The 12,767-nt window shown below is 37.3% G+C and overlaps 1 protein-coding gene across 2 annotated transcripts in view; it reads left to right on the forward strand.

Annotated features, from left to right (window-relative positions):
* The window catches only part of LOC120534601 (kyphoscoliosis peptidase-like), a 58,953-nt gene that overhangs the window by 21,030 nt on the left and 25,156 nt on the right, over window positions 1-12,767 (forward strand). The window contains exons 5-9 of one of the 2 annotated variants that reach the window (XM_039762193.1): window positions 2,617-2,667; window positions 4,490-4,561; window positions 5,705-5,746; window positions 6,297-6,338; window positions 10,363-10,445. In XM_039762193.1, the coding sequence (XP_039618127.1) occupies window positions 2,617-2,667; window positions 4,490-4,561; window positions 5,705-5,746; window positions 6,297-6,338; window positions 10,363-10,445 (290 nt within the window). The remainder of the gene's footprint in view (window positions 1-2,616; window positions 2,668-4,489; window positions 4,562-5,704; window positions 5,747-6,296; window positions 6,339-10,362; window positions 10,446-12,767) is intronic. The other variant, XM_039762201.1, reaches the window with a different exon arrangement.

Genomic DNA, 12,767 nt, shown 5'->3' on the forward strand with positions numbered 1-12,767 from the left:
TCATCTGTGCCAGGCTGCTTCATTTATGGAAGTAATGAAACTTTTTGAACTTGTAAAGTACTGCACTTGTCCATTGTCTTCCTTAAAGCTGATCAGCTCAGGCTTTGTATCCATTCTAAAGTACCACATGCTGATAGTGCCAACTTGAACTGACAAATTGCCTAATTTTGTATCCCTGTGTCATTTGAGTCACAAATAAATGAATACAATTTAGAACATGCTGATAGTGAGGATGACACAGTATCACAGCGATGTAAAACACAGATCACTTCAGCAAACCTTCATCTAAAGAGTGTTGTGTGGTACAAGAGAGGCTGTCAAATCCACCTCCTGTGCCTCCTTCACTAGAACACCATGAAAAGCATCATTTCTACAGAAAATAGTGAGAAAAATGTTAACATATTAGTTAACAGTCCACATGCAAAGAGTCTACTGTCTGTTCTAGCTATAAATCAACATGTAGCCCATTGCTATTGCTTTTATTTTATTTGGTTGTTTAAATATTATCATACCTTATAATATTTTATTATGTATTACTGCTAGTGATAAGTTATTTTGTGCCCTAGGCCAATCTTACTAGCTTACCAGCCGTCTGTAACCTGTACGTCTGGATTCCCTCCACCCCCCACATTTATGATTTCCACCTTAGGTGAATACCTAATTCACCTTAATTGTGGCACCGGCCCTGAGTACAGCCTGGTCTTAGTTTATGTCAGTCTCAACTTTCAGCAATTATGCTTATATGAATGAGAACATAAAACCCCAAAGTCTTTCTTTTCAGGTAAATTTTAATTAATTTTCACATTTAAAATTAAATTTTTTTCACTTTTCAAAGAAGCAATCACGTTTTGACACAGATGACTACATAGCAGCTGACACTAACAAGAAGGATTAGTACTGCACACTACACACTTTGTGACTGTTTTTAAATATTTAGTGCTTTAGTGCACATGTGTCGCTGAATATAACCAGCAGGAAAGTAAGTTCAGTTGGAGATAAGCAGTCATACTGGAAACTGGCTATTCAGCAGGAAAAGTAGAACCTCTGCTTGTAACCCTCGCCACCCCCCCGTATACCCTGCTCAAGACTTAAGCAGGTTAGAAAATGACTGAATGACATTATATATTAATTATGTTGATAATTCATGGCAACACAATTAAAATCATTAACTGAAGGAAAATTATGAGACTCATTCTCGGGAAATGCTTCAGTTCACAATTCAAACAAATGAGAAAAATGCAACTTGTTCTCAGTTGAGAAAGAAAATGAACAAGAATCATGCCTCGTTCATGGCTAATAATTCAGTTTGAACTCGAAAGAATCAGTGACTGAGACTTAAACAGTGTTCATAAAAAGTAAAGTTGAAAGCAAATAATTCTTAGAAATTCCAATAATAATTTTATAAGATTTCATTTTTGAATAATTTGTTGAAAGTATACAGTGTCATAAAAGCATTAGTTTTACCTGTAATATGAGTTAATAATAAATTGTACAAAACAATATTTTGTTATACAAATGTGTTGTTACTGTACTGTACTTGAATGAGGAATTAGAAAATTGTCAATGACAGGCTTCTCACTCACTGGTAAAGATTCAGTTTGAACGTGAAAGAATCATAAGTGAAATGAACAAGAACTATGAACCAGACATGCAGTGTTTAGAGCATCTTCATGCAAAACGAACAACGCTAATGAAATCAGACATCCGCTACAACACTCCTATTGAGTTCCACTGAATCAATTAGTTTGTGCTTGTAAATTGTTCATGCATTAAGCTCTGTCACAGGTTAGCAGCTAGACAAACAGCTGTTGATTTAGCTGAGGAGAGGCAGAATCCACTATTTGTAATTTCAAACGTCTTACATGGGCATCCCAGCTGTTCCTGTAGGAGTACATATAAACAGATCGTAGGCCATCATGCCGTCTACAGAAGTTGATGTGATGAGAGTGACACTCTTAGCAATTCCTCAGGAAGTATAGCACATCTCAGCTGAGGGATCAATCATCAGTTAGTTGTGGCTTTTCATGAAATCATTATACCTCTTCCAAATCAACAATGAGGTACTGTGTCAAAATTAAAAACAATAGAATGTTTAAGTGTGAGATCAACATACTATACATACTGTAGCTGTGGTTCATTTTATTTTAAATTATTTGGTTTTTGTGATTTAAAGTAAAAAATATTGCTTCACTACCATTTTATTAATAAGTTTGATTTTTTTCTGTAAAATACTGTAAGTGATTAAAATTATGCATTTTGGCTTGTATTTCCATTAATAGACATTTTCAGTGCAAGTTCTGGTTTATCAACATTGGCAAGACTAGAACTCATTTGTAACCTCGGGTCTGCCTATATTTTTATACTCCCTAAAAAATGTACTGTATGTAAGATACGCTATTCATTTACTTGGTATGTTCACCTTATGTAATATTATCTAACAATAATTCATTGGAGAGGATACAGCTAGAGATGCAGTCAAAGGCCTCATTTAACCCCTCCAGGATTTCCAGTTCACTTACAATTTTGAAAGTACTGTACTTGCAATTACCCAGAAGCCCCAAAAATTAAGCTATATGTTTATCATAACACTGACCTCACCATATGTGTTTCTTCTAGCACATTTTCCAGAGAAGTCATCTTCAGGAAATCAAGAGGAAAACCCTTCAGGTAAGTATTTGAGACAAAAGGCAACACGAACTATAGAAGCAACATTTTAAACAAGTTTTATACCTAATCATAAAGTTTTAGGAAATAACAAAATCACAATGAACACAGTTGGAATTGCCCCTTAAAGTAGCATGTATGTCTTTTTGAAATATGAGGAAAAACCAAAGTACCTGTTCAGTCCAGTTTACAACCCCAATCTCCTGAAACTATAAGGCAGTAATTCTAACTGCTACACTACTGTATAACTTTGTAAATATCAAGGGAAACCAGGGTAAAAGTATAACAGACGTAGAGGGCTCTTTCATCATATTCAAGTGAGAACAATTTAAAAGAAGATTGCAAATGCTAGTTGTTGAGGGAGTGTTAAAATTTATGTTTTGTGGAAATTCTGTAAAGTAAGAGAAGCAGGCTGCTAGAGTGGAGAAAAGAAGAGCTGTTCAGGAAGCAGCAAGCGCATCAACCTCTGAGCAAATGAATGCTAAACGTACAGAGAAAGAGTAGGAAAACTAGGAATGCTCAAGTCAAGTGTATTCACTGCACAATCCATCCATCCATCCATTGCACAATCCATTACTGGTAAATAAATAATTCCAGTAAAAACAGAGGTGCTGGTGAAGGTTAAAATGTCCAATAAATAATTAGTATATATCCATAAAAATGATGGTAACATCACTGGCAGAATCCTGTCCTTTAAAAAAATCCTGTGCCTAGTTGCTTCCTTCCTACCCTTTAGGGGCATCTGCAACCAGAGGAGACATTCACCACCAGATGCAGTCAACCTTTAAATACTGGCTAAGATTTCCAGTGCCAACTCAGGTGTTCAGCAGGGCACAACGCCAAGCGTTGCTTCTGTTTCATTTCTTGGCCTTGTGCCAAGAGACATCCAGTAGGTCACTCCTGCTCCTTATGCACTCACCAGCAGTGACCTCTGTCCCTTCTAGTGCCTGTCACACACTTCCTTTGGGGCCACATTGCTGACCCTCTGCTTCCTCTCTGCATCAGCACTGACTTCTCCAAGTTTCTGGCTTCTCTTTTACTTACGTTTTCATTTAACCTCTGATTCTTTTCTTTCTTTCTTTCTTTCTTTCTTTCTTTCTTTCTTTCTTTCTTTCTTTCTTTCTTTCTTCCTATTTATAACTAGCAGAGAATCAATGATGAAATTGGAACAAACTGCACCCACATGTGACCATTCTTCCAGGACTGCTTACGTATTGATAGATAGATACTTTATTTATCCCAACATGGAAATTTCCCATTTTGCAGAAGTAAATAAATAACACCTACAACAAACAAATGCACACCAGAATCAATAAAAAGAAAGAAAACTGTTTCTTGAAGAATGGTGTAAACCAACTACCATCTTAACACATTTCCCCTCTGTCTCGTAGCTCCTGGACTCAAATTTCACCTTAGTCACTCAATGTTGTTTTTTTTTTTGTTTTTACTAATGTATATTCCTGGTTAATAAGCAGATCCAGTAAATACGTAGGTGCCTGTTAGATTAAACTAGGACTCTATGTGTGATTATAGATGCATGGATGAATGCCCCCTGTCACATACTCGAGCCCAGTCCAGAACTGGTTCCTGCTTTGTGTCTGATGCCTTCAGGTTTGAAAATGATTGGCCTTGAGAATTTAAAGGTGGTGGACATAAGAAAATGTACACTTAGCTCTATTAATGCAGTAGGGACCAGCCTTTTTGTTACATAGTCCCTGAAAATGGGTTATTGGGAAAGAAAACACAGTGTTTATAAGTTTAAAAAAATGTATCATTAAGAGTATGTCCAATGTGTTCTCCATTTATAACACTATATTTCTTATAGTTTCAGTGGCAGTGGAGTTTCATCCAAAAGTGAAGACCTCATTCCGCAGAGAGACAGCACCACAGAGCACAGGTAACTGATGTAACTCAGAGATCTGCTGCCCACTTTGTAATGTGCTTGCCAGTGTCACTCAGTGGCAAAGAGAAACAAGTAAGAGCAACTTATGGACAAATGAGAACTGGAATGCACCAGCCTAAAAATAGCGTGGTATAAAGTTGAGCAGGCTGGTACTTCTTGGAAAATGGTGTTTGTTTTCCAGTAACAGACATTTGCAAGTGAAGTACAAATTAAAAAGGAAAGGAGGACTTTGGTTGTAAAGCTTAACCATGGACAAGATGAGCAGTGGGAGCTAGGAGCTGCCTTAACTGAACTGTATTAAAATGTATAAACACTCTCCAGTTCACATTGCTGTTTGATTTTTTTATCTTATTTAAAAAAGACACATCTCTAAAATGTTACTAGTATCTAAAGAGTTTTAATGATGATAAGCAAAATAAGCAACAACTAAACCAAAGTGCCTCTATTTTCACATATCTTCAGAGTCCAGTGGTATCTTCCTGTACTCCTTGTGAGCATCATGAGATTCTAGAAGGTACCAAGTGCCATAGACATTTCAAACCTAGCACCTGTCCATATGAAAATAAACAATTCAGGATACAATTCCAAATATGTTTGCATGAAGTGCAGTACTAATGACAAGTGTTTTGTTAGAAGTGACAGCAGAGAATAGGTAGGGCCCTGTGTTTCTTATTTTTCTCCAACTGGTGCAGGCATTTAACACTACCTTAAATTTCAAAGCAGTTGTCCACAAGAGATTTTATGCTCTATGTCATGGAGCTGTAAACCTACCAGATAAAATGCCACACACAAGTGTGATCTGAATGTGAGGACCCCACAGACTTGATAAATGTCCATGAGAGGCTGCTCCATATCTTTAATGTCCCAGGCCAGGCAAGGTCATTTACATTTTGACAGGAGGGGACACCTTTGCGGCATCTCTCCCGATTTATAATTTTAAATTATAAGGTGTATTCTATATAGTTTGGATTTAATTACCCTTTGCAACATGCCTCTTTGTACCTGCACCACATCCCAGTTGTGAGGCTTTTTTTCATTCTCTAGAGGTCTTTGTTACATATACTTAATGACTATAAAAATGAAGCTGTGTTTGCAATATTATTATCATTGCATTGAGTCATGCATTTTTTAACACAGAAAAGAAAACACAGCAAGATAAAGACAGTTATATGAATAAAGGTAAGTGGACATTTTGTGGTGTTTCCATGCGGCTGTGCCCATTTTGTAGCAGCAACATCTGTTAGTACCACAAGATCAGACATCTTCATGAAGTGTGTCATCATCGTGACCCCTGTTTAGGATGCTAGGATACAGCTCTTGATCTCCTAGTGTTGAATCTTTTGCTAGGCAAACTTTACAGCAGTGTTAGTTAATATAGTTAGCAAGATAATATTAGTAATTCTGGCTTGAAATCATCTTTGTTTTTGCTCCTTTGATTTGTGAATACTTTGTATTGCTCCTCTAGTATTTGAACTTCTTTTCTTTCCACCGATTTGTCTTCCACCTCTCAGCTAATTACCATCAATCAGTAGAAATCTCTCATAACCTATTCCTTCCCAATGGTGGATAATGATGAGATCATGATAGATAGATAGATAGATAGATAGATAGATAGATAGATAGATAGATAGATAGATAGATAGATAGATAGATGATGTTTCAGTGTAAAGAAGCCAGAAGATGTACCTTTATTTTGTCTGATGTGGCTTCATTTTCTTATTTTTTTCAGGATTTATCAGTGATGATAAATGCAAAGTAACAGGAAAATACTGTGAGTCTTTCTTTATTTTATAGAATGCTATTTCCCTTGGGATGGCACTGAATTTTTGTGCCTGTGTCCTGTTAATATTTCCACTTATCTAATGCATATGTAGCAGTTTTCAGGACTATGTTCTAAGGTCTATGTTACTCTGCTTTACCTTTTTTGTACTCTTTATTGTGTAGACTTTATCAGAATGCCACACATCCCATAGACTTACCATTATTTATAAGGTATTGTACTTTATAACTTCTCCCCTCCTTCCCTTCTACATCTAGAACCTCAGCCAATAACAGAAAGTAAAAGGACAAGTAGGAGTTAAGTTACACATGTTAATAATGTAATGTTGACAATAGTCATAAATTAATAATAATGAAGCAAAGTACATGAAATGTTTGGCAACCATACAACCTGATAAATGGTAGATGTGTAGTTTCAGGTGGCACATAGACTTGTAGTTATTTAAATGTCTCTAGTAAAGTCACCCTTTCTAGGTTTCGTTAGGACAGGCTGCATGCTTGTCTCAATACGGCTTCTGAGTTGTGCTTTTCATTGTGTCATGGTGTGTGTGTGTGTGAGATAGAGAAGGAGAGAGATAGAGAGAGGGGGCAGGTAAAGCGACCAACTTTTTATACACTCTCTGTCCTAATTCATAGGCCAGTAGGGTGTTGTGGTACACTGTGGCCTCTGAATCAAAACCAAACCCAAACAGCCATACTTCAGACCACTGGGTGCACAGAATGCCTTTTTATAACTGCCCTCAAGTAATGGATACCATTTGCTTAGCTGTGTAGTTTAATGTAGGGCATGTTTCATAGAATCCCCCTTGCCAAACTGGTTTAAGGCACCTCTCCTAACCCTGCAATAAAATTCACCTCCTGTGTCAGTTCTAAAGACTCGGCAGTTGGTTATTTAAATATCAATAAAATGTCTTTTGAAACACTCATATTACATTTGCTTTATCTGACTTACAAAATATTTATCAACTTTAATACCAAATGTCACCTACTGCAAGGACTAACATTCTTAAACTTTGGAGTTATAGGAAAATTCCTTTAGCTTTGCAGGCTTGTTCACTTTGAACTTTGTGTTCAGAAGTTGCTGAGTAGGAATCATTGGTGTGAACACCAGAAGAGGACAGTATGCTGGTATCCATTGTGTTCAAGTGAATTTGTGATCAGTGCTATCAAAATCGTTATTGATTTGCTACTTGATCTGTGCCAAAAAAAATCTCTAGCTGACCTGTTTATTATTATTTCCTTTTTAGTTTATAATATTAATTGAGGTGAAAGGCCATTATTTCATCATAACTTTGTTAATCTGTGTAGCATTGAACTCTTTGTGTTGTTGCACTGGAAGCTACAGCTTTGAAAAGTATTCATGTGAAATCTCTCACTGGGAATCTTTGATTTCAGACCTGACCATGACACAGGAATCCAGTCCATGTACAGTAAGAAAGTTCAAAATACGGTGGTGTCAGTGAGGTGAAAGGTAGCCTGGGTAATGTAGCTTTAATTTAGCTCAGCAAGCTGGAGAACACCCCACCATGCATTCCTTTGTGAAAGGGGGCTATCTAATGATATGTACAGTACTTACAAAAAATATCTAATAAAAACCATTGGCAACACCTTACATTACATGTCTGTCATTACTGTGAACCAGCACTATAACAAATGAGTAATTAGCAGAGATGATACAGTGTAAGTGGGCATTATTATGGTGTACTTAGTATGCAACTTAAGTACCAGTATAGGTGAGTGGAAATAGCAATAAGAAATGAGTAATTACATAAGCAGTTATTCAGGTTCCACAGTAATAATTCCTACTTATCCTGTAGTTTTAATTAAATTAGAAATTACAGCCTAAGTGCAATGTAATAAGAAACACTCAATGTAACCTTTTGTTTTTATATAAAACTAGGGGGGTCCACTCCCTGCTCGCTTCGCTCGCCCACCCCCAGGTTTGGTTTATCGGATATACAATTTAAAGAGATTGTTATTTTCATGGTAATTGTTACATTTGCATTATTTTAACTTTTACTTTAAAACTTTTGTAAAAACAATACTTGTCCTTTATTTCTGGCCCCAGGCGTGGCTAAGTTTTTCTCGCAGGACGTATAATGTTGCTCGTGTTGTGTGTGTGTGTTTTGAACGCTAAGGAGATGCTGCTGGTGAACTGCGTGTTCTTTTTGTCGCGCTGCACAGCGATCATTCAAAAGCCTGTACTGCAGCTGTCCTTTTGCCACTTCGTGTCTCTGCCACTCGTATTGTGGTTGGGGCTGAATGCACGCTAAGGAAAAGCAGTCGGATCTTCTGCTGGCTTGCTCCTGCTGCTGCTGCTGGCAAGCTGCATGCTCTGCTTGTCGCTTGTCATTGTTTTAAGAGCTGGGAGCACATGATGTCTGTCTGCCAAAAGCATTCCAACAACTGCTTGGTTAGATGTCCATGAACTTGTTTTAAATGTGGTCTCACGAGATGTAAAGTGTCTTTCGCGGGACGTCAAATGGTCTTTGCATGACGTTAAAGCATCTCTCGCACGGACGTCAAATTGTCTTCCAAGAACATCACGTCTCGTCTCCCTCCCAGGATTTTTTTTTATAATAGAGAGACAAAATTTTCAGAACAGCTGTGTAATAAATAATTACATGTATTTTTTTAAATTGAAGGGCAGACACATTTAGCAAATTATTGAGTGTTAAACAGTGAGTTGGAAGCTGGGCTAGAAATGGCTGCATTCTAACATGGGTGCTTAAAGCCGACATCACATTACCTGGCTTTGAGATGGAGGGGATGCTAAAGTTGCCAACTTCAGTTGCCGATCTTGTTGTTGGAGTGTGTCATATTACACATCTGGAAGTCACAGGGTATGTCAACTGCAATACAATGTTGGTTTCACATTTCCAAAGCATCACGAGTTCAACCATTCTGACAGGAAATAAAATGCTGCCTTCTGGAGATGGTTACTGTCAGAAGACTTTACAAGTATGGCAAGTTCAATTGCAATCTCTGCCCTTTTGTTTTTTTTTTCAATTCTGTTTTGGTATGTAAAATATGGAACATCAGACAGCTGAGTCTCTCTTCTGTTTGTTATGGTCCAAAGCACCCATCTTTCTTATTCATTGCAGCTGCATTATATGTCAGACCTCACATACATACAAGTCCACTCCTACAATTTAAGACAAAATTAAATATCATGGGAGTGATTTGTACATTGCTTGAACTGAGTCGCTGGGTATGTCAGTCTAGATGACTGTTAAGTTACAGGAGTGCAATGCAACATTCCTCAACTCACTAAAATTATGTAAATGAAGTCTACAACTAGAAATTTTGGAAAAATTGTGTAATGTGAAAAGGATGTACCCAGCAGAGTACATAACATGCCCAAACATGGATGATAAGAGATATTTATAAGGAAATTTAAAGTTTATTGCCAGTACTTAAACAAAGAGGCATATACAGAAACTTGTAAAAAGTATTTTAGCACCTAAGTATCTATCTATCTATCTATCTATCTATATGCTAGAAAATATTTCCTGAAATGAAGAATGAACAATATATGGAATAATTTACTTATTACAATAGCCGGGGGCCTGTCACTTGATCATTTTTGTAAATTGTTAGGTGAATAGATAATACAGAGATGACTGACCTTTAAGAAATTTAATACTCTATAGTTATTCCTATCTGAGCATTCAAGAGCAGCAGCTCTTTTAAAAAAAAAAGTATAGTTAACAGTGTATATTTGTACATTCTCAAGAAACTCTCTTTTTTTGTGGACTTTGGTGAGCGCTGATTTTCAAGGATTATGTGTTATATCTTAAAAGTAAGTAGAAATCAGCCTTAAAGCGTTAACTTCGCTCACTTCATATATTGACATGATACAAAGAATGGTCTTCATGTCCATCCACTTCATTTTTCCACTTCATTGTCTCCCATGACACACATTGCTTGGTTCAGTCATGTCAGTTCCAAAAGTCATTCTTGGGCATCAGTCTTTCTTGAGCTTTGTTTGTCTCTCCATTTCTTTCTGAAAATAGCATATCCCTGGGATAAATCCAGCCTGAAGACTCTGCAAGTGGATCTGAATCAACTGAAAGACCTGGACAATTATGCTCGTCAGGTATAATTCAGACATTTCTCTTTTACTTTAACTTCAATGTTGTTCTGAAGCCATAAAATGCACAAGAATGACTTTTAATGGAAAGAATAGGAATTCCTCATATGTATAGTATTTAACATAATACTAACAAATCTGAAGTTTGGACATTTGGGTGTAGACAGAGCTGTAGAGACTGATGTGGTAAAATGCAGACATGTTTGATGAGTAAGCAGTATCAACTCTGATTATGACCTTGTTGAATTTCAGTGTCCTGCCATTAACTCCCATTTTGGGGTTTTGTAAGGATGTTGAATAAATCAGTCAGTCAACCAATCTATCCACCCATTAGAAACAATTAAGGCTTGCATTCTTCTTTAAGCCATTTTTCTCATGAAATGCATCACAATGATACTACATATAGGAACAGAAACATTTACAGAATACTAATGATTTACTTGTTAACTGGAGTAATAATATTAAATTACCAGCTAAATAAATGTTCAGGAACAAGTCAGACATGTGAATTGATAAATAACAATGGAGGACAGATTGAGATAGTACTGACTTCTTAAGGGACATCAGTAATCTAATCAGCAGTAATCTAATAAATTTAAATTAAAGAATTGTGACGGTGCAGATAAACACCAAAATCCCTGTTGAATTTGTGAGCCTCTTGAACCCACCACAATTGATAACATAACCATGAATAAGCTGGGCAAATGAGGATACACATAGTGGGTGCAAAAAGTGAACAGTGCTTTTATTAACATCTAATAAAGGAAAAACAGTGTCCAAAAAAATAGGCAGTGATACAAAAAGTTCAAAAAATAAAAATAATAGAAATAAACTAATGTGATGAAGTGGTGGTTAAATGTCATCCAATAAATTTTCCATTAAAATAGAGGTTAGAAATCCCAAAGAGACAAATCTTTTTAAAATACACTCAAAAGCCCCTATGCTTCCATTCCAACTTGGCATCTCCCTCACTCATCTTGGCTGGACATTGCAGTAGGATGACATGCTCGCTGACTGGTGCAGCCATCTTTCACTGACAGGCCCATGTCCCTGCTGCCCACAGCACCCAGCCAGGTTCCCTATCAAGCCTCACGTCTCCTGCCACAAGTTCCTCAGCATCTGTACATGACCGCATATCAGGCTTTGCCTACCCCCTGGGAGATTGCTCAGCATGAATGCCCCTTTCTCTGTCTCAGCCTCAGGTTCCTCCAGATTTGAGCCTCACTCCCCACCACCTGCTTCTTGCTCCTTTCAGCACAAGTTCTCTCTCTCTCTTTCTCTCTCTCTCCTCTTCCTTCTTCTCCCCATTTAATCTCCTTTCTCCTTCCTTATCTTTCCTCATCCTTTCTTATTCTTTTCTTTCTCAATTCCAGATTCCCCCTTATACGAGATGTGATCAAAAATTATGGTGAATGTTGATACAGAGCACCATCCAAGAGCAACGCAAAACAATTCAGTGCAGGTTCTGATATGTCCATCCTAGAGCCTAGTTTGTGACAAGTTTCAACTTGTTTGATACTGTCAGTTGTTTGTGAGCCACTGCTGAGTTCAAGTGTGTTTTACAAGTTCATCCTTAATAATGGATATCAAGCAACGCATTAACATGAAATTTTGTTTCAAATTGCAAGAAGCTCAGGAAACCCATCAGATGTTAAAATTGGTTTATGGTGACACTGCACTGACAATTAAGACTGTTTACAAGACTGTTTGATTGATTTCATAATGGATCTGACTTGGTTGAAGATGACAAAAGATCAGGGCATCCTTCAACATCAATAACTGAGGAAAATGTGGAAATGGTTTCATTCTTCATCATGACAACAATTTTTGTCACACATCCCTTCTAGTACGACAATTTCTGTCGAATAAAAGCATTATGCTGTGTCTGCATACATCTTATTTGTCGGATCTCGCACAGTGCGACTTCTGGCTGTTTCCTAATTTGAAAATGACCATGAAAAGCATATGATTTAAATCCATTAAGGACATCCAGGCAGTCATGACAGTCCAACTAAAGACACACTCGAAAGGAAACTTCTGTAACTGCTTCTCAAAGTGGCAGGAGCGTTGGGATAAGTGCATTCGAAGTGGAGGAGAGTATTTTTAGGGTGACTAGTAGTTGTAAATCTTTTACTGCAATAAACATTTTTATTTTTTAAAACATTCACCATATTTTTTGATCACACCTTGTATGCCTCCATGGGCACAGCATCTCAATCACAAACCGTAGACAGTCAATGAGGCAATCACGACAGACAACGCCCTCACGTGCAGGTGTGGCCTGTCTCAATCACTTCACCAACCTCCTCCAGCCACGTGGGCACGCAC

The sequence above is a fragment of the Polypterus senegalus genome, chromosome 1 (assembly GCF_016835505.1).
Source record: "Polypterus senegalus isolate Bchr_013 chromosome 1, ASM1683550v1, whole genome shotgun sequence".
Lineage (NCBI taxonomy): Eukaryota > Metazoa > Chordata > Cladistia > Polypteriformes > Polypteridae > Polypterus > Polypterus senegalus.